We start from the raw sequence: 25,667 nt of genomic DNA on the forward strand, positions 1-25,667 counted from the left end.
CATGAAAGAACTAAGCATATTGAGGTTGACTGCCATTTTATTCGTGAGAAGATTCGGGAGAACTTGATCTCCACTGGCTACGTGAAGACAGGAGAGCAACCGGCTGATTTGTTCACAAAGGCGTTGAATGGAATTCGAGTTGATTACCTTTGTAACAAGCTGGGCATGATCAATATCTATGCTCCAGCTTGAGGGGAAGTGTTAGATAATGAATGTAGACATAATCTGAATGTAGACATAATCTTATGTAATATACATAGCTAGCATAATTATAGGGATTCACAACAGATTTATGGGATTTCCTTTTTGATTCTTTCCATAGTTAGGCTCTATGTACTTGTATATATACTTGTTACTTCTTGAATACAACACAAGAAAGATTTCTCTATTGTCTCTCTACTTTACATACTGTTAACACATCCGGAAATGAATGCATAAAGTTTAACCAAAATGGTTACAACCGTGAACCATCTCCTAGGCTACTTAACCAATGATCCGATCTACTCTAAATATCTTTTTTTTTGGGCATAAGTGACCTATTCTAAAATAGCTAATTACATCTTTTATTCAATGTGCTCTCACCCAACGGTCTCAAAAGGATCCCCTTAGACAGATTTGGCTAAATACACCGAGGACTCCTCAAACTTGCCAAGTTTTCATTTAGACACCTTAACTAAAGCTATCACCTATCGAATACCTAGTCTATACTTTTTGCATATTGGACACCTAATGGACAATCTCCGACAAGAACGAAGTGCTTGACTCCCAAACGCTATGATATGGCAAAAAAAAAAATCAAGTATGCGACACGTGGAAGATTTTAAAGTAAAACCTCTCATCTAAAAAATTTTATTCAGAATCTATCTACACATCTGTGTCGTCTTCTTCGATTTCCTACCCCCCCCCCCCCCCCAAACCACAAAAAGTACTTTCTTCAATTCCCCACAACACCATTTTTCACTGTCAAAAAGAGTTTTACACCCAGATCTTCAACCCCCCATTCATGCCACAATATAGCTTCATCAACACCAGACCAATGACATCCTTAACTCCCCTGTTCTCTCTTCTGTAATTTAAAAGGCTATCAAGCATACCACTACTGCAGAAAATGGCTAGCTGCGGAAGCAAGCAGTGGGTGAAATTCCACAGTATTTATAAGTTTCCTGAGGATTGCCTTTCACCAAACTTATGAAAAGGTTTGTACAATTGCTCTTCGAAGTAAGAGAAAACCTATGAAGATGTATGCGGGAATTGGTTGAGAGAAGAGACGGAAGGGGTGACTGTAACGGCGTGAATTAAGAAAGGTCGAGGGTGGGGTGAGTGGCAGTGGTGGCGAGAGAGAGGAAGAAGAGGAAGGATTTGATGGTGCCAGTGGTAGCGGAGAGAGAGGAGGAAAGGGACGGGGAAGGGGAAGGTAGGATATGGTGGCAGGGAGAGAGAAGGGGGAGGAAGAAAGAAAACTTAAAAACAAAAATTGTTGCGCCTCCACGCGCTCAAAATTGGTGTTGTACACGTACTATGCCATGTCAAGATTATGTGTCTAATATGCACAGTTTTGAGTATAGATCAGGTATTAATAGGTCACACCTTCTGTTAAAGTGTCAATGAAAATTGTTGGCAAGTTTGGGGGCCATTAATGCATTCAGCCAAAAGATTTTGTTCCTTTTCATATTAAGTACATTTAAACTGATGATGTGGCAACGGACTTCAGCATGTCATATATGAATACTAAATTCAAACTTATAACTTCAGGCAACTACTCAGTGAACAGATTCACATTTGTTGACAAAATAATGACCCAACGCAAGTAAACGCCAAATAGCACTGTGTCAAATGCAGCCATTAATACATATATATACACACACAACTATAATAAATAACTTGAAATGCGGAAGAAATTATATTAAAAGTACCTCAAAAACAAAGCAGTGATTCCAAAAATACTAGGCAATGCAGGGGCTAAAATTGCAAGAGATGCCATCCCTAACCCATAGTAGCACGCAGCAATGTCACAACATGATTGCTGCGGCTGATGACCTACAAGGTTAACAAAACACCAAGAACAATGAAAACAATGCACCTTAAATTAAGTAAAATGAAAACTACTTATGTCAACCAACCTTTTCCAGACTCATGGTCCAAAGATGCAGGATGAGCCTGAAATTGTCCAGCACGATTCGCGACAGCCTTACCCCATTGATAAATTAAGTGCAAATAACTTCCAAACAAGAGGAAGAAAAGTGTAAATGTCCACTCATACATTAGGAGGAGACCAGTCCATGGCATTACTTGGCGTGGGATAATTACAAGTGAAAGCCCAAGGGACACCAGAACAGCAGCAAAACAGACACATACAGATATTCCACCCAGAAAAGCAGGCACCTTCGGCTGCATACAATTTGTGAACTTGTTTCATTATCATCGAAGAACAAGCAATGTAAGTTTATTATAAACTGAGAAAACATTAGCAATAGGAGTAAAAACTTCACAAGCAAAATATGTCATGCTTGATATATAACAGAAAGCCATTCTGCAAGAAATGAGAGGCAATTCACTATTTTGCCAATCTCGTACAGATTAGTGAAAGGGAAAGAGCAAGAAAAATCAGCATGTCACAATTTTACAACCGATAAGGAAGGAGCAGAGATACCTGCTGAGGGGAAACAATGGTGGATGAAGGAACGGAAGAATATGGTAGGACGCCTCTAGCTCTGACCTTGTAGTATAGCTGTCTAACATGGTCCCACAATGATCGGGTCTGCAGACACAAATCTTTTTTCAATATGACAGATACTTAAAATGCTGACAACTACGTAATGACATCATTTTAAATTTCTGACCTTTAGAAAAGATCGATAGTAGCAAAATACTATCAGAAGTAACGGAAACAGAAACAAAAATTTGACAAGAAGTTCATCTCTAGGATTTTTGCCCCCTCCAGTTCCAGGTAGTGATTCTTGAAGACGTACCCTAACATTCTGCAGCATGAGCAAACATAAGACAGTTGTTGGAGATAAGTTAAACAAAATCCTCTCTCACACACCAACATAGAGTGCGCAAACTCAGCTTCAAGCCGCAAACAGCAAAGTGCATAAAATGGCATTTATGTTGAGCAAGGAATCTGTGCTATGGACCACGTTATAAGGGAAGTAAAATTTAGGATATAAATGGAGGAAGAAGACAACAATATCGAATCTAAAATGACTTGCAACAGCTGTGGGCAGTGACTAGAGTACACGGAAGAAGAAAAGTACCTGCCATACGTCAACAGGTTTTAACAGCCAAGATGTCCACCAATCCCATGGTTTAAGTGGTCCCAACGTGTAATGAATAACTCGGAGTTCTTTCTCATCTACCATCCACTACAAATATATAAAAGAAAAAAAGGATTGGTGCAAGCAAGGAAAAGTTAAAATGCATTTAAAGAAAATCAAGCTCTTGCGTCTAAAAAGTTTCTGCTCTAAACATATGCATTCTAAAGTTTACCTTTTCCATCAAAAATGAAATTCTCATTTATTTTCTCATGTAACTGTTACCAGTTCCTGCCATTCAAGACTCCTTTCCTTGACTGATTTCTATTCACACCACCCGCTTATCAAATAACATTTCCCTAAAGGGCTATTGTTCAACTTTCTCCAACAACAACAACAACTACGCCTCAGTCCAAGCAAGTTGGGATCGTATATATGAATCTCACTAACCATGTTACGCCATTTAAACTGATCTCAGGCCATTATTTGATAAAATAAAAATAAACATAAAAAGTACCAGAAGTTCTTTATATTTTTTACTAGGCTAAATAACTCCTAGAAAAGTATAGGAAGTAAAGTAATAGTGCTAACATGACTAAAACATCTTTTCAACTAATAGATACCTCCTATATCGATCTTTTTCTTTTATTGTGCCCTATCTTTCGCAAAGTCTACATGAGTCCTAAGAAATTGTAGGTCCTTCGATCCAACCTCCCCCCAAGTGATTTTAGGTCTACCTCATCCCATTTTAACCCTTTACTCATCATGGTTTCTCATACACGGACCGGTGTATCTGGCGAACAACATAGGACATGTCCATACCATCTCAAGGACCTTCTCTCATTTCATCCGCGATGTAAGCTACTTGAACCTTTATGGTCATTTCTAATCTTGTTTAGTCTTATATGACCGCACATCCATCTTAGCATCAGCATTTCTGCGACACTTATGTTGTGAATGTGTTGGACTTTAGTGTTCACTTGTGTAGGCATCTCTCTATGACATAGCACTTCTCCATTTCAACCATCCGAATTTCGATTCTATGTGTAACTTCTTCATATAATTTCTTGGTGTGGTTCTTCTTTGTATAGAATATGGCTATGTGAATCACTAAGACTGCCGAACTGTTCATACTTGGTAGAATGAAATTAAGCAAACAAAAACTGCAGTAGCTTCCAATGAATGAAGCATGATTGACACAACCACAATAAGCCCACAATATTGTAGCCTCTTCAGGATAATTTTCTCGCACAACCACAGTAAGCCCACAGAACAATGCAAAGCTCGAAACATCACATGTTGCAATTTTCCAATGACTGCTGCAGTATATGACAGTTCTCATGTAAATCATTCTGTGCAAACAGAAATTCCATTTGAAGTCATTGCTTCCAGATCCGAATAATTAAAACGCAAAGCACACAACCCAGCCCACCCCCACCCCCACCCCCACCCCCTCCCCCATAAAAACCCCCCAAAAATAATAAATAAATGTAAAAACAAAAAAAAAAAAAAAAAAAAGGATTCAAAAGAGGCAGTTCCTTGATCCTAACACAAACCTTGTTAGCAAGCATGTAAAGGCCAACATCTGCATTGTAAAGAGTAGAAAGTCTCTCCATTTCAGGGACCTTTCTAGAATTTAGGACATCTGAAGGCTGATTTGGCTCATAAACACGCGCATTAGCAAACCCAACGTAGTAGGAGTTCAGAAAACCTTGATCACCTGTCAGCAGGAAGAGAATGCATCACCTTTTCACATTCATTCTCAAACTAGGAAGACTTTCATTGTTAGGACTACACAAGATAAGCTCGTAATAAGACTAAGAAAATTCCACCTTACACAATAACTTTGTAAGATTATTAGACGACAGAAGATAATCCAAATCCTCCAAAATACAGATTACATATGTTCAACTTTTAAGGTTGGACTGAGAGGACATAACCTAAGAATTAAACAGTTAACAGAAATAGCATACCTCCAGTGTAAGAAGGCAGAGTGGTCACCTTGCTCATCATATCCTTAAAAACCTCTTCTGATGGCTCAATCACCATTACTCCAGAATTTAGTCTCTCAGAATGTTTTAAATTTGCACAAAACTTCCCACACTTAAATAGATCTTCAATGCTCTTTACTACAATAGTATCAGCATCAAGATATACCACTGCCAAAATAAAAGCAGAAATTTCAACATTAAGGACTAGAATTCAGAAAATGTGTCATCTTTACTTTAAAAAAATATGTCATGAATTTATCAAAAAAGCCGAAAAAAGAAAAAGATGCCAAAAGACATGAATACAGCTACATCAATATTAATACTCAAATGCACATGCAGCTGCATCAATATTAATACAGTCTTGTTCCCTAATGACATTAAAACGAATGAATGAAGCTTGAAGAAGAAAACATGAAAAATGATACCTTGAAATTTCCTGCCAAGGTGTTAGAACTGATCGTTTATACCAACTATAATTTAAGAGGAAATAGGTTGTTGCACTTCGCAGAGAAGCAGACAACAATTCACTTGGCCTAAGTTGAACAGCACTTAAGAAAGTTTTAAAACGTAGATCATACCCACTTATCAAAAAAATTGTAGATCATATCCCTTTTTTCCTTTCTGTCCAAACTTAAAATCAAGCTCTCAGATATGGAATTACCTTTCTTGTACTTGGTCATATTAAATACTTTTAGCTTTGTGTAGACGCCCCAAAACCTCGTCGGCCTCACTTGATTCGGGTTTGACAATAAACTAATCTTTTCCACAATCCAGCCATCAGCCTGCACAGGAAGAAACAAAGACCATAAGCCACGTCTACTGATGCCTTAGAATCAGAAACAACTTTTAAGATAGACATCTCAAACAACTGAAAAGACTAACATGGGACTTATTAAGGCAAGCTAAATATAGAATGACAGCCGGAACAACTGAATAGACTATAGGACTTGCTGAGACAAGCTCAATTTCAGTCACTGGTTTGCTTCTTTTTCTTTTCTTTTCTTTTTAAAAAAAAAAAAAAAAAAAAAAAAAAAAAAAAAAAAAAAAAAAAAAACCTTAAATTATACCTTAAAATTAAAGGACGTCAATTACTTTTTTCAATTATTTTACTATCAGTATTCTCCAGGTATATTTGCGTAAAACATTTTTTCATACTAATTTTGGACTCAATTGAGAAACTACGTACTAAGTTCAGTTTGCAACAAGAAAATTACAATAGAACACTTACATAATTGTCAAAGTATTAACTTAATCATATTTACGTTTTGGGTGCTAAAATCTTGTCAATTTTCCCATTTCTTCACAAATTACTTTAGGAATCCCACTAGTTAATTACAATCTGCTGCAAAATGCACGATAAATGGAATAAGATAAAAAAAGAAAAAAGAAAAAAGAAAAAGAGGAAGATCAAAAGATGTTGCTGTAGTAGGTATGTACAGCCAAACCTCTTTATAACAACCTCGTTTGTTTCGAATATTTTTTGATATTATAGCGAAGTGCTGTTATAGAGAACAAATATAATAACATAATTTAAAAATTAATTCCGAAAAAGTTTGGCTTTTATGGTGAGGTGTTATTATATAGGGATGATGTTATATAGAGGTCTGACTGTATATCATATTTTATATCCGAGACAAGATTAAAAAGACTTGTGCTTTTCATTAAAAGTTGAAGAATAATGTACACAATAGCAGAACGTCTGTGTCCATGACACTTGTCGAATATTTACCTGCAGCAGAAAAAAATTATTTTTTTTGGTCAAAGAGAAACTAGTTAATTAGAGTGCTCAAGGGTCATTACATTGAGTATTGGCATGGTAGTGATGGGATGAATATAATTTTATTCTACCTTAATCAGAGAATTTGGGTTCGAATCGAAATGAAAAATCATGATAGATAACACTCCTGTCTAGTGGACCTTAGTTTTTACCTTGCTCCATACTTCTAGCATTATTAGTTGAGCAGTCCGTTACTTTCAGTATTATTCATTTTCTTCTGGTTTAATCATCTGATATCCGAAACTTTCTGCGTTTTTCTACTAAAAATTTATGTATTTTCAGGGGCTCGAACTTGAGACATTGGTTAAAAGATGAATGGATTATATACATCCTCCTACATTCCGTAATGGATAATTCAAATTATTAATTTAAAATACGGTAATTTAAAATGATTAAAAATTCGAACCCGTAAACTTTAAATTCTGGTCCGAAGACAATCTTCTTTTAATTGCGGGACGAAATCTGACATCCGTTAAAGAAGATTCGAGAAAAGATTGGAATAGGAAGACGTGTTTTCAGAAATGAACATGATACGGTCTGTAATTTGATCATCAAGGCATGGCAACAAGTTGACTAGAAGCGTTGATGAGCATACTGAAAGTAACTAGGCTACTAAAGGACCGTTATCATATGGTAGAGCACTACATATATTAAACTCAATATGATCTTACTGGAATTGCAAACTGTCGTAGCATACATATCTCAAAGCCTCTAGTGTTCATTCTCACTAAAGAATATAAGGAACAACCGACTAAAATAAATGCAAAAATATTATAGATAGGGAAAGTTTTACATACTGTATACGTATATCAAACTAGGGCTTTGTATGTAACTAGGATACTAAAGCCTAACATTCCACCAGAATGGTAGCTTTTGATTTAAAAGAAAAAAAAAGGCTTAACATAGTTAGGGTTTTAGGTACTTAGAGCTAGGGTTTTCTTATAAAGACGATTTATATATTTGATTAAGCAGCCGGAGCATAGTCATAATCAGCATCATCATCGTCATCATCTCCATCGTCCACGGACCATGCAGCCGGAGCATAGACATAACCGGTGTCGTCGCCGTCTTTCCTCATCGGAGGTTTACAGAAATGACCATTTCCATTATGGCCCTTTTTGTCCTGGTAATCAAAGAATACCAAACAAATTGAGCTCATCAATATAGTTGAAATTTGGGACATATTGTTAGATTTTTTTTTTAACCAAAATTGAAGAAAAAGAGATGATATATAGTTAAGGGAAGTTGTTGCTGAGCTATAGGGCAGTGAATTTATGAGAAAATATGTGAAGTTATTTAAAGAAGAGAAATGTAAAGCAAAGAGGAATATGCAAAGGTTTATTTTGTGGTATTGAATGCTTGAAGTAAGGATGGCTGGTGACATAATGTGGTCAAATGGCTCCATAATTGTGCAATTCGCATGTAAATCTGATAACCTTTCACAATTCCACAAGGCCAGTGAAACTTGGGATATTCGAATATCACTACTAAAAAATTGCCAAAAAGCGTTCACAAAAGCCGATTCGAAATCGGTCGGAATCCAACAAAAATCGACCGAATTCCGATCGTTTTCAATTGCTCGATAAAATAATGGTCGCAAACGGGGAGCGACCAAACTCGGTCACTATCTACCGACCGAATTCGATCGATAACTGTCAACACAATTTGACCAAATGTTTGACATAATTTAATGTTACCGACCGAACTCGGTCGGTATTGTTAAAAATATTTTTTAATTATTTTTAAATTTCCGACCAAATTCGATCGGAAGTTTAATTATTAATTTTTTTAAATTATTCAATTCCGGCCGAAATCGGTCGGTATTGTCAAAATATATAATTATATATTTTTATTTAAAATTGTTAATTATTTCCGACCGAAATCGGTCGGTATTATTAAAATAATTAAAATTTAATCATAAATTCTGACCGAAGTTGGTCGGTAAATTTGATTTTCTGGGAATTAATATGATCACATTTCCGACCGAAGTCGGTTGATTTTCTAGGTAATTTTTTGCCAGAAAACAACTGTTTTATGCTGCACCACCTGCCAACAACCAATCACCTATAATGGCAGCATTATATTGCTGCCATTCAACCAATAACAACAACAACTACAACAACTACAACAACAACAATAACAACAACAAGAACAACAATAACAACAACAATAACAACTATCAAAACTATATTAACAAAACATTAGTGCCATCTCCATCTCCACTAAACTATATTAACAAGACATTATACCCAACAACAAAATGTTTCACAAGTTAAAAGTTCAAACATCATTCAATGAGTGTTTTGTACTACATCATCTTCATCTCCACTACTATAGCATTAATCGTCGGCATTGTTCGAAGGATTAGCATCTAGCGAAGGCCCATGAGACCGGGGAATCGTGAAAGCACCACTAGCAAGAAGATTGGCTAGCTGACCTTGAAGGATATTAAATTGTTGGTCCCTCTTTTCTAGGTGAAATTGAAAGGTATCTAATTGTTTATCTCTCTTTTGTTCTCTAGTCTTTGTCTCTTCAAGCTCTGTTGTCAGCTTTGCGATCTTCTTCTCCATAGAAGAGAGAGTCGACCTATCAATTGCCTCGCCCTGGGCGGAAGTCCCTATACCTTGCAATCCAGCCCTGTAGCGCCGAAATGGTCTCTCTGGAAGGCCGTATGCTATCCCCTTTTTAGGACAACCGGCAACATCCAACCATATCCTCTGCGCTTCTTCGTCTGAAATAGGTGGTCGCTCGCCTTGCTCATTCGGTGGCAAGCTCTAATTGTACTCCTCCACATTAGCCTTGTAGCGACCCTTTACTTAGAAGATAGAGAATTATTAACTATATAATATTATAAACATTACTTTCAAGTTATAGTAGTTATGAAACTTACATATGCAGTCTCCGCCCAGTCATCGACCCATCTAGATGGATCTATCGGTGCATTCTTCTTCCGGATGTGAGTCTCCATGAAGAACTCATCACGAGTCATCTTCCTCCCATATTTTTTACCTACAAATATAATAAAACGTGTTCACTAAATTAAACTATACAAAAATATAGTTCGATAAAAATAGATGTAAATATTTTAAGGAGTTACCAGTAGTCTCCTCGTAGTCCCCATGCTCCTTGCACCCACATAGTGCAAGGAGCCACCCTTCTTAGATGCTCAAGCCTTCTTTCCTGTTCACTCCTCTTCTCGAATTTCTCGGTGGTCCACTACCTCAGCAGATCCTCCAATAAATCTGGTAGAACTCATGAAGGCTTCTTCCTCTTCTTTCGAGCAGAGCAGAACGAACCAGATAGTCTCTTACGGCATTTGAACACAAAATTTGCAAGAATTTCACTGTTATGTAGGTCCTCCCAGGCACACTTAGTATGCAAATGAAGTGTGTAACATTAAATGAAAATATTGTTAATATAATACTTAAATAGATAAGAATTATATTAAAACCTTAAAATTGATTGAAAATTTGTTGCTGGAGCTCCGGTGGAAAGTCACTCCAAGTCGCATAGGGTGCATTATACAACCGGCCAAGAGTTTCAGTGATTATTTTTGTAGACCGATGATTATGTATGAACCTGCAACATAACAATTACATTAGATAAACAAGAGTAGCTATTATAATTCAACAAGAATAAAGAAGTAATAAACAAATCATACCCATTGCCCTTAGGCCTAATGATTATCCTATGATAACGATTATACCGCACTTCCTCTGGATCATCATCCTCCAATGAATCTGAAGCGTGCGGAGAAGGGGGGCATCTGGCTCAGCACTACTATCCCAAAGGCGAAGTCTAAAAATGCTAGGAGATAAACTCTGTGGAGAATGAGACGGGGTCGCTGATAAAGGTGGATGCGATCCACACCCTTGATGCGATCTAGACCCCTGATGCGATCCAGAGCACTGCTACGATCTCGTTAGCTGAAATCTAGATGGATGTGATCCAGCTGGTGATGAAGCAAACGGAGCAGATGACGGGCGTATCACCACATGGCCCTGTGACTGCTAACTAGATGGACCCATATAACCATATGCATGATCATATGGAGGAAGGGGGTATAGCCCTATGGTACAGAATGCTAAGAATATTGCTGGGAGGGCGAATGGTAGGTAGTTTGATGAGTAGATGGATGAGGTGGAAAAGATGTGTGCCTAGAAGATTGCTGCCGGCCATCAGCAGCGGAGGGATGCAAATGTGGAGTGGAAGGAAGCGAGGGTGTAGCACCATCATCATGATCAATAGGCCTCTTATCCTTCCTAGACCTACCTCGACCCTGACTGGTCATCTGCATAGATTAAAGAAACTGTTAGAATTGAGAATATACATCTATATAAGTTGAGAGCGCTTGAAAAAACTTACATGATAGTCGTCTTCGAAGTATCCTTCCTCGTCCGAAAATTCTTCCTCTTCACTTATTTCATTTTTCAGTGCCAAAAAATCTGAATGAACTGTCTTGTATAGTATGTAAAAAATTATAATATATATCATGAGCTAAAGAAATTTTAGATGCAAAAACTCAAACACCTTTTCTGCCGGCACCCTAATGTATATATATTCCAGCAATCACCATAATTTGGAGGATCAACACAAGAAGTCTTTGATGGCTTCCCAGTTATCAATCAACATTTATTTCATTCACAAATATATTAACTGAAAATTAGTGAATATATAATAATAAGAGGGAGAGTGAGAGTGTTAAGAAATAATTAATAACTACAAATAAATAAATAAAGGAGGGAGAGAGAGAGAGTTGGAGCGATCTCTTTTTGAATCCAATTGCCAAGTGAGGTTCTGATGTTTTATACTTCAATACCACACAAGAGGGGGGAGGGGGTGATTTGTGTGGTACTCAATTTTTGCTTAACTTGATTATAGAAGGACCTGGTTCTTCTATGTTTTCCAACTACTACTGTTGCGGAATAATAAGTATAGAAATAAAGAACACAGAGATTTTACGTGGAAAACATCTGGCTCAAAAGGTGAAAAAACCACGACCTACTTTCCAGTAGGATTTTCCCAAACTCTCCACTAAAATTACTGAGCCAAAAACTGCATTTACAAAAACTCTTTTGTAAACCTAGGATTAACTCTAATCCCGTTGTGGCATACAGCCTCAACTGTTGCGACAAATTCAATTTAACTCTAACTTGAAAACTCTAAATACCTAATACAATTGCTTCTATAAAAGCTGAAAGGTATAATGTAAAATCACCTACTACAATTGAACTAGAATAAAAGATAGACACTTGGAACTGGTTCTTCTATCTAGTTCAAGTAGCTTCAGGATTGCACGCTTGAATCACACATAAATTGCTTGCAAAATTGCCTTGCTATTTTGCTCTCAATTCACGTTTAACTTCTGCTTATGTGCATTACCTGTAAAAGAGAACAACACTAATATTTAAGGAGTTAGTAATTTGAGATTAACTAGGATACAGATGCTACTCTTCCATGGTGGAAGAGTTCTAGTTGATCTCATACTCTAACTCTATCCTTTTCCTAAACCGTGTTCTCTTTGTGTAAGGAGTCTTTCTCCTTATCCAATATGCAATCTTTTCGATCATGATCAAGAGATATCGCTTCTGATAAGTTAGATTTATCTCCTTCACGTGCATCTCACATGTTTGGGTTGATTACAACTGTACTTCACAAGATGGACCTGGTCCATGTCTGAGTTCTTTTGTCAGTCTTCAAAACTTCACATTTACTTGGGCCAACAAATTCACCCTTTTTGATGATGATAAACTATGTGCTTTTCACTCACTTAGGCCTTGTAAGAACTCAACTTATTCATCAATACAAAGATTAGAAAAATTCACTTATCATCAAGGACCAGGTTAATTAGGTTATAAACATCACATATTCAGAATATGTAAAGCACAATATCAATATCTCTCTCTTCCCCCTTTTGGCATCATCGAAAAGTTTCATAAACAAAGTGTGAGTCCCAGATTTTAATAAGTACTCATTGCCACTGGAGCAACTGCAAGTGCAATCATGGATTATTCATCAGTAATCAGGCAAACATATTTAAACTATCAAGGAAATAGTAACAGTCAACAAGAGCAAAAACAGTAGATATAAGCAAAAGCAAAAATATTCAAAACATGAGCAAAAAGAAAGAGAAATCCCTAATCTGGGTCACTGATGGTACTAGACAGGTTAAGGAGATAAAGGATAGAATTCCTAAGGCTTGGGGGAGCTAGAGGGTTGGTTTTGGGCTTGGAGAAGATTCAGCATATTGTGAAGAATCTCGTCATTCTTCTCCTTTTCCTTGGTAAGCTAAGTTCTGATAGCATCCCTCTCAGATTCAACCTCTACTAAGCGAGCCTTCAGCCTAGCTATCTCAGCATCCTTGGCCTCACTTTCCTGAACTAGAGCCCTGACTTTACTGTTGATAGGTTTCTTCTTGGATGAACCGGGTTCATTTGGAATGGCATTGACTAGATAGTCACAAGCAATCAGAGTATTAATGCCAAAGTAGTCCTTGCTTGTGACCAGTTCCCACTTCTTCAGAGGCACCTTGCACCGATCCAGAACAGTAGTCAGAATAAATCCATAGGGGGTGGCATGGGCCTTGGAGCCATTGATGACCTTGTCCAGTAACTTGATGATGAATGCAGGCCAGTTAATTTGCCTTCCACTTTCAAGGCACTCCATCAGAACTAAGTCCATATAGTTAGCAATATGCCTTCTTTCCTACCCGGGCAGTAAGCACTTGTTGACAAACTCAAAGAGGACTTTGTGTTGTGGCTTCATTTTACTTTGTGCACAAATTTGGCCTTATTCACTTCTTCAACATCACAGAATCGCCTAGTGATTTCAAGGGCAGGAGGAAGGGAATCCAGACTTGGCCATCTTTGCCTAGTGTAGTCATCATAGCCCTCAGCAGGGATGCCAAGAATCTCTCCCAGCTTTTCTGCATCAAAAGTCACTTGGACTCCTTTTACTTGGCTGGTAATTGTGCCATCTTTGACTTCTGCATTGGCCATGACTTCAATGATTTCATTCCTAGCTAGCCTTCCATCCATCTGAAGAACCATGTCCTTCCAGCCCTGAACAGCTAGGGCATCAACCAAACGAACCATTCCTAGTTCTACCAAGTCTTTCAGCAATCTTCCCTTCAAAATTTTTCTTTTGCCAAATGTGGCGAGCTTGTCTTTTTCACCATCAGACTCACTCTCTTCTTCACCACTCCATTCCTCATCTTCAGAAACTCTAACTTCTTTGGTTTTCACTGCAGACCTTGTCCTCTTGGCCAATGAAGGTTCAGCAGCCTGAGACACAGACGAAGACTTCTTGGAAGAGGTCTTGGTCCTTTTGGGCTTGGGGGTCTGAACCTCCATTGTTGTATGTTCCTCCTGATGGACCTGTTCCATCTCCTCAATATCAACAGCATCAGAGGACTCTTGAACCTTACGTTTTCCTTTATCCATTCTCTTTTTCTTGTTTTCAGCCAAAGCCTTTTGAAATTCACTCTCAACCTGTTTCACTGTACTTCGTGTGGCTCTTCCCTTTGGCAAGAAAATTTTAGTAGTTGTTGGGGAGGAAGCCTTTCGTTTCTTGGAAGGTTTTGCAGTGCTGGGGGCTTTTGGTGTTGGAGTTCTCATTTTCTTTGGATCATAATTGGCACCTACCTTTTTCAGAAGGTCTGCCAGGGTCTCCTCAATAGATGAACCAGGTTCATCTGCCTGTGAACTTAGATTAACCAACCCTTCAGCAGCCTCCCCTAAACCACTTCCCCCTGACTTCTTGCCACTTTCTTCCATAGTTTCCTGTTCAACCCCATAGATAGTTGGTATTGGCAATTCAGAAGTGGGTGAAGAACCAGCCACTCCTTTCCCTTTTCCCCTCACATCACCACATACACCCTCTATCTCTTTTTCTTTTTCAATTTTCTTTTTACCTCCTCTCCTTTCCAATTCAGGCAGTTCCACATCCCTGATAGGCCCAACCGAAACAAACCTATTTTTTAAATTTTTAGCCAAAGAAGAACTTACCTTAGAATGGGAGTTTTGAGCCTTCTATGAGTCAGAAGACCCAGGTCCTTCCCCCTCACTCGAAAATTCGAACAAATTGCCTGAGTTCTCAGAATCTTGGGCTTAGGCAGCCTTCCATTGTGCGTTTAATCTCTTTGACAATGCACCTGAGGCTACAGTTTTCCGGGCTAGCATTTTGACACGTCTTTTCTTAGGCTGGGGGTTTGTATTGGGTGGAGAAGGCGTGGAGGAACCAGAAGGGGATGGTGGTAGAGGAGTCCCTGGATTATCTTGAGGGATTGACATTGTAACTGATGGCTTTAGAGAGTTTGTGAGTTAGGCTTTTGGAGGAGAAAATAATTTCGAGTGAAGAAGGATTTTTGACGGTTTGGATTAATGAGGGTGGCAGAAGGTAATAATGGGTAGTTAAAGAGAAAGACTTATTTAATGGCTAATGGTAGCTTTTAGCAGTCAATTAGAGGTCTAATCAACTTGAAATTGCAGGTTGAACGAACGGTTAAGCTTCCCTAGATTTTAGGCATTTTTTGTGGTGAGAATTCTAATAGGGGCGGAACTGGTTCAAAAACAAACGGATAGGATTTTCTAATGTTTTGAACATAGGTAGGACTCTGCTTATGATTTAAATATTTATATTTCTAATTGTGCAGATTATAGAAAACATACCTTGTCATTCAGATGAACCAATACTGATGAACCAGGTTCTTTATTTAGAATTCTCTTGATCATGCCTCAATTTACCAAAATAGAGAAAATTTTACTAGAGATCAGTGAGTCATATCAACACATGTCACATGAGTATACTATTCATAGTATGAAGCTGAGAAAAATTAAAAAAAAAATTTCATTGTGCATTCTGAACTGGTCCCATTAGGTGATCTTAATCATCCCTAATTCTAACATGTTCCTTTCAAAGCTTTCTCTACTCGGTGCTTTAGTAAAGATGTCAGCAATTTGTTTATCAGTAGCATAGAATTCCTTTAATAATCAATCCTTTCTCATAGTTGTCCCTTAAGAAGTGATGTCTAACATCTATGTGCTTAGTCCTCTTATGATGAACTGGGTTCTTTGTCATACATATAGCACTAGTGTTATCATAAAAGATAGGGATGTCAGGTCTGCTAGCAGTAAGATACAAAAGTGAGCCAATCATACCCCTATACAACTTCCGATCAACAGATGAACCAGGTTCATCTATGTCTAATTTAGTAGCTATTGCAATGGGCGTGTCTATTTCTTTTGATTCATCCATTTTAAACTTCTTAATCAACTCTTTTGCATATTTCTGCTGATGGATCATGGTTCCATTTGGGTTATGTTTGATCTGTAAGCCTAAGAAAAAGTTAAGCTCACCTATCATACTCATTTCAAATTCACTCCCCATTAATTTTGCAAATTCCTTACTCAGTTTTTTAGTGGTTGCCCCAAAAATTATGTCATCAACATATATTTGTACTACTAGTAGATCCTTACCTTTTTCCCTCAAGAATAAAGTACTGTCAATGTTACCTCTTTTGTATCCGTGTTCGAGCAAGAATTTGGATAGACGTTCATACCATGCTCTAGGAGCCTGCTTGTGTCCATATAGGGCCTTGTCCAATTTGTATACATGATCTGGACACTCCTTAATTTCAAACCCTGAAGGTTGTTTGACAAAGACTTCTTCCTTTAAGTAGCCATTTAGGAAGGCACTCTTCATATCCATTTGGTGAAGGGTAAATTCCATGTGTGCCGCAAAGGCTATGAGGAGTATTATTGCCTCCAGTCTTGCTAAAGGAGCAAAGGTCTCATCATAATTGATGCCCTCGTCTTGGCTATAACCTTGGACCACCAGCCTTGCCTTGTTCCTTGTAATTGTTCCATTTTCATCAAGTTTGTTTCTAAAGACCCATTTAGTGCCAATCACTGATCTGTCCTTGGGTCTTGTGACCAGATGCCACACTTGGCTTCTTTCAAACTGATTGAGTTCATCTTGCATTGCATTCACCCAATCTGCATCCTGCAAAGCTTCAGCAACATTTTTAGGTTCAATAAGAGATAAGAATGCACCAAAAGCACACAGATTCTTTAATTGAGATCTGGTTTTAACTCCAGAAGTTGGATCAGTAAGGATTTTTTCAATGGGATGAGAACTTTGATACTTGTAAGGTTTCACAACCAACTGATTTATGTTTGGAGTTTCTCCCATATTTTGTTGCTGAGGAACAGGCTCATGGACAGGTTCCATTTGGGAGTTAGATTCAGTTCTTCTTTGTTCAGTTCCCCCTATCAGGTTGCCTTGGATACAAGAACCTGTTCCATCACCTGTTCCTTTTTTTGGTGCATCTTCAGCTTGAGCTGTGACTTCACTCAATTCTTTTACCAGCCCAATGGCTTCATCTTCATGTTCCTGTCTCTCAGAAAGAATGTTAGTTTCATAAAAAACTGCATGTACACTTTCTTCTACACACAAAGTTCTTTTGTTGTAAACTTTATAAGCCTTGCTATGTGAAGAATATCCCAAGAATACTCCCTCATCACTTTTGGGATCAAACTTACCTAGGGAGTCCTTTCCATTATTGTGCACAAAGCACTTGCATCCAAATGCCCTAAGATGGGATATATTTGGTTTTCTCCCTTTAAGTAACTCATAGGGAGTCTTCTCTACAAGAGGTCTAGTCATGCACCTATTAATAATGTAACATGCAGTATTTACAGCCTCTGCCCAGAAGCTATGGGGAAGTTTACTAGAAAGAAGCATAGTCCTTACCATATCTTCAAGAGTCCTATTCTTTCTTTCAACTACCCCATTTTGTTGAGGAGTCCTAGGTGCAGAGAAATTATGATCTATACCATGCTCATCACAAAATTCAGCAAACTTAGCATTTTCAAATTCAGTTCCATGATCAGACCTAATTGATGCAAGTTGATTACCTAGTTGTTTCTGAGTTTTTCTAACAAAGGCAGTAAACATGTCAAATGCTTCATCCTTAGATGTTAAAAACAATGTCCAAGTAAACCTAGAGTAATCATCAACAAGCACCATCACATATTTCTTACCACCTCTGCTCAATGTTCTCATTGGACCACAGAGATCCATATGAACCAGTTCCATCGACCTGGTCGTGCTTACCACTTTCTTGCTTTTAAAAGAGGATCTTACCTGCTTCCCCCTTGCACAAGCCTCACAAACTTTGTCTTCCTTAAACTTGATGTTAGGCAGCCCTATCACCAGGTCCTTGGAGACTAATTTGTTGAGTTGACTTAGACTTGCATGTCCAAGTCTTTTGTGCCAAAGGAGGGGATCATTGTCCAACACACTTAAGCAAGTGAGTTCATTTTCTGAAAGAGTGGACAGATCTACAATGTATATATTGTTTACTCTTTTTCCCTGCAAAACAATCTTGTCAGTGGTAAGATTTATCACAAAACATTTGGTAGAGGTGAATGCTACCAAGTTACCTCTGTCACACAATTGTGATACACTGATTAGGCTATATTTCAAGCCATCTATCAAGTAGACATTCTCAATGGAATGTGAGTCTGTCTTACCTACCTTTCCAACCCCAATGATCTCACCTTTCTTACCATTTCCAAAGGAGACATTACCTCCTTTAAGGTCCTCAAGTGAAAAGAACTGGTTCTTGCTATCAGTCATATGCTTTGAGCAGCCACTATCCATGTACCATATTTGGCTGCTCCCCTTCACTTTGACCTGCAAAAGAAAATCAGGGGTTAGTCTTAGGAACCCAAACTAGTTTGGGTCCCTTTCTATAGGCAAAATGGTGAATTAAATTCTTTTTAGCCCATCCTGGCAGCCTATTTTTTCCTTGAACAAAGGTTTTGGTCTTTTGACTGGCCTTTTCTTTTGCATTACATTCACTTTTAAAGTGACCGGTCTTACCATAGTGTGTGCAGATTTTGTTCTCAGGAAGTGTGATATACTTGCTTTTGGGATCCCACTTAGGTGCAGGGGTCCCATAGCCAAGTCCTCTCTTATTGAGTGCATCGGAGGACTTATCCATTTGCAAGTTCTGTCTAGTTCATGCTTAACCTTGCCTAGATCTTCTTTTAGGACTCTTATCTGCTCATCGTTCTTGTATAACTCGTCCTTCATTTTTCCTAGATTTTCTTCTAAGGTGAGGTGTGTGTGATCAACTTTCTTTTTACCTGTTCCTAATTTCAGTTTTAGATTTTCAGATCTATGTGCTAAGATAGTTGTGTCAAGTTCAAGAACCTCATTCTTCAACTCAGTATTTTCACTATCACTTTCACTAGCCCTGAGTTCCAGATTTTTGCACTTAGCTTTTAGGATCACACATTCCCTAGACAGCTGTTCCTTCTCATTATTTATGACCTCGGACTCATCAATGAAGTCTAGCAGTAATTCAGATAGCTTTTCTTTAGATAAAAATTTAATCTTGTCTTTGAGATGAAGCACACTTACCTCTTGTTCATCATCTGATTCTCCAATGGCCATAAGTGCTTGTTCATCTCCAGCTTCATCTTCTGAATCCTCATCTGTGCTTTCTCCCCATGCAGCAACCATAGCCTTTGTTGATCCTTTGCTCCTCTTGGGTTGAACCTGTTCCTTCTTTCTGTTTCTTCGTTCAACCCTTTCTTTCTTCCATTCAATTTCCCCCTGAGGACAATTCTTGATCATGTGGTCAGTCTTGCCTCATTTTTAGCAGCCCTCGTTGGTCTGGTTTTCAGGGGCCCTTGGTTTGTTGAAGGTTGCACCTCTTGAATAACCCTTTCCTCTCATTAGGTACTTCTTAAAATCCCTTGTGATCATAGCCATTTCATCATCCTCTAAGTCTGCACCTTCAGCTGTTCTGAGAGCCAGGATTCTTTCCTTCTTAGGTGCATCCATCTTCATGGTTTGCCTTCTCAGTTCATAGGCAGTGAGATTTCCAATTAGCTTATCCAACTTGAGAGTAGCATTGTTCTTTGATTCCTGAATAGCTGTGATTTTGCTTTCCCAAGTTATTGGCAAGACCCTTGTCAAGATTTTCTCAACCTTGTCTTCTTCAAGGATAATTCTTCCAAGAGACTTAAGTTCATTTGTTAGTGTTGTGAACCTTGTGTACATCTCTTGTATGGTTTCTCATTCCTTCATGGTGAAATTCTCATATTGAGAATAAAGCAGTGTTCCTCTTGATCTCTTTACTTGAGGAGTTCCTTCATGGTCCACTTGTAGAGTGTCCCAGATCTCCTTAGCAGTAGTACAACTTTGAATTCTGTTGTACTCATCTGGACCTAGTCTAACACAAGCCATTTCTTGACCTTGGCATTCTTTTTCCACTTCTTCAAATCTTCAGCAGTACAGTCAGCTCTAGTCTTTGGCACATCCTCTCCTTCAACATTCTTCTTTGTAGTAGCCAGGGGACCATCAGTAACAATATCCCAAAGTTCATAGTCTTCTCCTATGATGTGGCCTCTCATCCTGTTCTTCCACCAGGAATAGTACTGGCCATTAAAGAGTGGAGGCCTAGCAGTGGACTCATCTTGATCTGTTCTTAAGGTGTTAATCTCTTCAAAGATAACCCGCTCTGATACCAATTGATGTTTTATACTTCAATACCATACAAGAGGGGGGGTGATTTATTTGGTACCCAATTTTTGCTTAACTTGATTATAGAAGGACCTGGTTCTTCTATGTGTTCAAACTGCTACTGTTGCGGAATAATAAATACAGAAAATAACAAACACAGAGATTTTTACGTGGAAAACACCTGGCTCAAAAGGTGAAAAAATCACGACCTACCTTCCAGTAGGATTTTCCCAAACTCTCCACTAAAATCACTGAGCCAAAAATTGCATTTACAAAAACTCTTTTGTAAACCTAGGATTAACTCTAATCTCGTTGTGGCACACAACCTCAATTGTTGCGACAACTTTAAGTTAACTCTAACTCGAAAACTCTAAGTACCTAATACAATTGCTTCTAGATAAGCTGAAAGGTACAATGTAAAATCACCTACTACAATTGAACTAGAATAAAAATAGGCACTTGGAATTGGTTCTTCTATCTGGTTCAAGTAGCTTTAGGTTTGCACGCTTGAATCACACACGAATTGCTTGCAAAATTGCCTCGCTATTTTGCTCTCAATTCACGTTTAACTTCTGCTTGTGTGCATTACCTGTAAAAGAGAACAACACTAACATTTAAGGAATTAGCAATTAGAGATTGACTAGAATACTAATGCTACTTACTCTTCCATGGTGGAAGAGTTCTAGTTGATCTCATACTCTAACTCTATCCTTTTCCTAAACAGTGTTCTCTTTGAGTAAGGAGTCTTTCTCCTTATCCAATATGCAACCTTTTCGATCATGATCAGGAGATATCACTTCTGATAAGTTAGGTTTATCTCCTTCACGTGCATCTCACATGTTTGAGTTGATCATAACTGTGCTTCACAAGATCGACCAGGTCCATGTTTGAGTTCCTTTGTTAGTCTTCAAAACTTCACCTTTACTTGGGCCAACACATTCATTATGTTATGAAGCTTAAACCTATGTGCTTTCTTGTCTGTTGCTTTACTTCGCTTGAATCCATGACTTTTCTGTATTTCAATTAGCATGACTACTTTTGGACTTCAATTAGTATGACTACTTCTATGTAATTGAACCTATATCTTCCTTGTTCCCAATCAACATGACTACTTCTGTATTTAGCTCTGTGTCTTTCATGTCTATTGCTTTAAATCAACATGATTACTTCTGTTGTTATGTCCTATCCAGTATTGTGTAATCTGGTTATTAAGTTTATGTGCTTCCTTTTTTTTGCTTCTAATCAGCATGTCTATCCCCTATTGAGTGTTATGGAATCTGGCTGTCAACCTGCTTTGTCTTAACTGGCATGTTTTCCTTCCTGACCTGTTTTATGTGTTCCTGACTAATGACTTCTATGTTCCCAACCCTTACTACCTTTCTTTGTATAGTTTTTCTGTTTATTATTATTCTACTCCCAGCATGCTATGTGCCCCACCTAGTGATAACTAATGGATTGAGTTGAATCTAGGCAATCTGAAGCTTGTTTGAAATGGTTGTGAGCCTGTTTTGTCCTTGTTTGATTGTTTGAGCACAGAGGACTGCAATGACTCTGTTTACTCCTGTTTCACTTCTACTCTTGCTTCACTTCTAAGTTGTTTTACTTCCAAACTGTTTTTCTTAAAACTATTTATATTTTCAAGCACCATTTTCAACTCCTACTCTTAGAACACCTAGGGTCTTGCCCCTCTGATGTAAACATTGCTTAGGAGTCCACGAGGCTCCTCTGAACTTTGATACACTGGGGTTGGCTTTCCAAACTTGCTCACAAAGGGTTACTTTGAAAGTTTTCTAGTGTGAGCATTGCCCGGGGTCCCTGAGGCCCTTGGGAACTTTGACACACCAGGATCCTATTAGATGCACTATGAGATTATGGCATTTGTGAACTGGTTGAAGGCTTGGTCTGCCAGGTTTATCTTTTGGGCCTATATTCAGGCTCCCTATAGTTGTAGCAATTCCACTTCTGTAATTCATTATTAGTGTTGGTTTGTAATAATAATTTCTTGTAAACAGATATTGGANGAACAGCACTTAAGAAAGTTTAAAACGTAGATCATACCCACTTATCAAAAAATTGTAGATCATATCCCTTTTTCCTTTCTGTCCAAACTTTAAAATCAAGCTCTCAGATATGGAATTACCTTTCTTGTACTTGGTCATATTAAATACTTTTAGCTTTGTGTAGACGCCCCAAAACCTCGTCGGCCTCAACTTGATTCGGGTTTAGACAATAAACTAAATCTTTTCCACAAATCCAGCCATCAGCCTGCACAGGAAGAAACAAAGACCATAAGCCACGTCTACTGATGCCTTAGAATCAGAAACAACTTTTAAGATAGACATCTCAAACAACTGAAAAGACTAACATGGGACTTATTAAGGCAAGCTAAATATAGAATGACAGCCGGAACAACTGAATAGACTATAGGACTTGCTGAGACAAGCTCAATTTCAGTCACTGGTTTGCTTCTTTTTCTTTTCTTTTCTTTTTAAAAAAAAAAAAAAAAAAAAAAAAAAAAAAAAACTGGAAGGCCTTTTTAGCAGCAAAATAGAAGATACATTGCATCTGTAAGTACAGGTTAGACTCTATCTTCAAGATAAACTAAACTACTACACCTCCATATCAAACTCAAGCTTCCTAAAGTGAAGCAGCACAATGATACTTCAATTTAAGACTTTAGACTTTAACTTACAAAATTATTATTAAATGAGCAAGCATCATTAGCTCAACTCCGAGTTACATAGACTCGACCATATGTATCATTGTATTCATTTCGTACCATTTAGAAGCATACGTGGTTGCAGGGGCAAACCCATTACATAAGCAGTGGGTTCATCCTTACCCACTGCTAATCCACTGCTCATGACTCTGACTTTTATATATACGTGAATTCATTAGGATTAGTACATAATGAGAGAATCCAAGCACAAGAGATCTTTGCCTCCTCAAGACTGTAAGAACTCCAAAACCACTTTCCCTGCGTCCTTAATCCGTGCCTATAGGTGGGCATACTCCTTTAATTTTCTTATAACAATAACGGTGGTGTTTAGTCCAACTTGCATGCACCTCGACTAATCTATTATTTGATTCCTACTACCTTCCATCAACAAAGTAGCTTAGGTAGATGGGAAAAAAATAATATGGAGTTGCCCCACATTCCAACCTTGATTCTCGAGGTTATCACCCAACTCTTCGACAACTAGGCCACCCTCTTGGGGGCTAGATGGGCATGGTCATTTCAATGCAATATTTAGAGTACTCATTATAATTACACCATATTCACACTAGTTATCTACCAATTGCAACCCTCCTCGACTCAGAGGTCGGATCCAGAATTTAAGCTTTACGTGTCCAATCGTTAAGCTTCTTAGCATTGAACCCATTGTATATTTAAAGTTATGGGTTCATATCTAATTTTAGTGAATTTTTATACATAAATTTATACTCCGCGTTAAAAGTATTAAGTTCAGATGAACCAAGCACCAATACACTGCTTCGGCCCCGGCCTCTGCCTCTGGCTCGACTAACTGACTTGAAAACAATTACTTCCTCTCTTCTACTTTAGTTGGCAATATTTTCTTATTAGTCCTTTTCAAAAAGATCTAACACTTGTCTATTTTAGAAACCATTAATTTCTAACTTTTCATTTTATCCTTAACGAGAAATTTTTATACCCGCACTAATATTATGGCATATTTAGGACCACACATTTCAAAGATCATGGTTTCTTTTTAAATTTCGTGTTGAGTCGAACTATACTAAACAAAATGGAACACAGGGAGTATACAGCAACTAAAAGCTTGCATGAATCAAACTACACTACGTAAAAATGACACTCAAATGAAAGTAAATGATATAAAAAATACATACTCGAAGGAGGTCGTTAGCGTATTGAGAAACCCCATCAGAGACCAAAACAACCATATCTTTAGTGGACCCACTTTCCCTTATTGACTTTCCAAGCACTCTAACACCCAACAAGAACTCATCTCCGTACAGAAGAGTAACGTAAGCTTCCTCAGTTGATTGAGATTTGGAAGCTCCGATGACCCAATAATTACATGACAAAAACATTATTAAGGAGATAATCCATAATCTTAACAAAATTGCTTTCATCGTAATCTTTCTCGAGAAAATGGGAAAAATAAAAAAAATATCTCGAGAATAAGATATACCAGCAGAATTCAGTAAAAGAAACTTGAATTTCAGAAAGGAAGGGAAAAGGGATCTGGGGAGAAACGTGGGGTTACTGGAAATGGTATTAGAATAGTGAAATGAGATTATTTAAATTAAGAATTGGGGATTATTATTCAGTATATTCGCTGTTCTTGTGACTTTCCTCCTTGTATTCGTTGTCATCTCCTAGGCTGTCTTTCCGGAAACTGAGAATTTTCAAAACCTCTCACGTTGATGTTATGTGGAGTTAAAAATTTATAAAATCGGGTCATTTAGGTAACTAAAATCTCTAAATAAGTATTAAGGGATATGTTTGTTTGAGTGCCTGTATGAATTAGTAAAGAACACGAATATGTTAGTTTGAGTGCCTCTATGAATTAGTAAAGAATCTGGTTCGTTACGTAGAAAATCACCCGGCTCAAAAGTGTAAAAAGCACGACCTACCATGTAGGATTTAACTCCAACTCTACTAGAACAATGAGCCAAAAATGTATCAATCACAATACTGTAATTAAATACTCTCCAGTACTCCTGCTACACCTATTTGATTCACAAGTTACTCTAACTTGTAAAGCAAAATACTCACTCCAACTCAACTAATTGTTAATGACAATTGATTACAACTCAATTTTCTAAAACACATTCACTAGACTGACTCAAGAAGAATACAAGGCAAATACTCAACACAAGTAAACGACTTATGGCTCTTTAGTTGATGTGTAAAAGGATGGTTTAGAAGTCCAAAGTCAATCCTATTTAAAACACAACTTGAGATCTTCTAGGAGTCTCATTCATAGTCAGGTTCTTCTTTGATAGGACTTCTACTGTTCTAAGGATTCCACTAGCTTTGGGACTTTTGTCTCTGACTAAATTATCTGTATCTTCTTGAGCAATGACCCTTATCACTTATAGCAACCTTCTTCCACCAAACTCGGA

General features: G+C 37.9%; 1 protein-coding gene across 1 annotated transcript in view; it reads right to left on the minus strand.

The window, feature by feature from the left end:
- The window catches only part of LOC109245020 (inositol phosphorylceramide glucuronosyltransferase 1-like), a 37,632-nt gene extending 12,597 nt beyond the window's left edge, over positions 1-25,035 (minus strand). The window contains exons 1-9 of the mRNA XM_019412190.1: positions 24,426-25,035; positions 5,904-6,024; positions 5,225-5,410; positions 4,808-4,971; positions 3,255-3,362; positions 2,841-2,978; positions 2,651-2,758; positions 2,121-2,388; positions 1,914-2,037 (exon numbers count right to left, since the gene is read on the minus strand). Coding sequence (XP_019267735.1) covers positions 1,914-2,037; positions 2,121-2,388; positions 2,651-2,758; positions 2,841-2,978; positions 3,255-3,362; positions 4,808-4,971; positions 5,225-5,410; positions 5,904-6,024; positions 24,426-24,671 — 1,463 coding nt within the window. The 5' untranslated portion in view covers positions 24,672-25,035. The remainder of the gene's footprint in view (positions 1-1,913; positions 2,038-2,120; positions 2,389-2,650; positions 2,759-2,840; positions 2,979-3,254; positions 3,363-4,807; positions 4,972-5,224; positions 5,411-5,903; positions 6,025-24,425) is intronic.
- Positions 25,036-25,667: the final 632 nt, after the last annotated feature.

This window comes from Nicotiana attenuata, unplaced genomic scaffold, assembly GCF_001879085.1.
Source record: "Nicotiana attenuata strain UT unplaced genomic scaffold, NIATTr2, whole genome shotgun sequence".
Lineage (NCBI taxonomy): Eukaryota > Viridiplantae > Streptophyta > Magnoliopsida > Solanales > Solanaceae > Nicotiana > Nicotiana attenuata.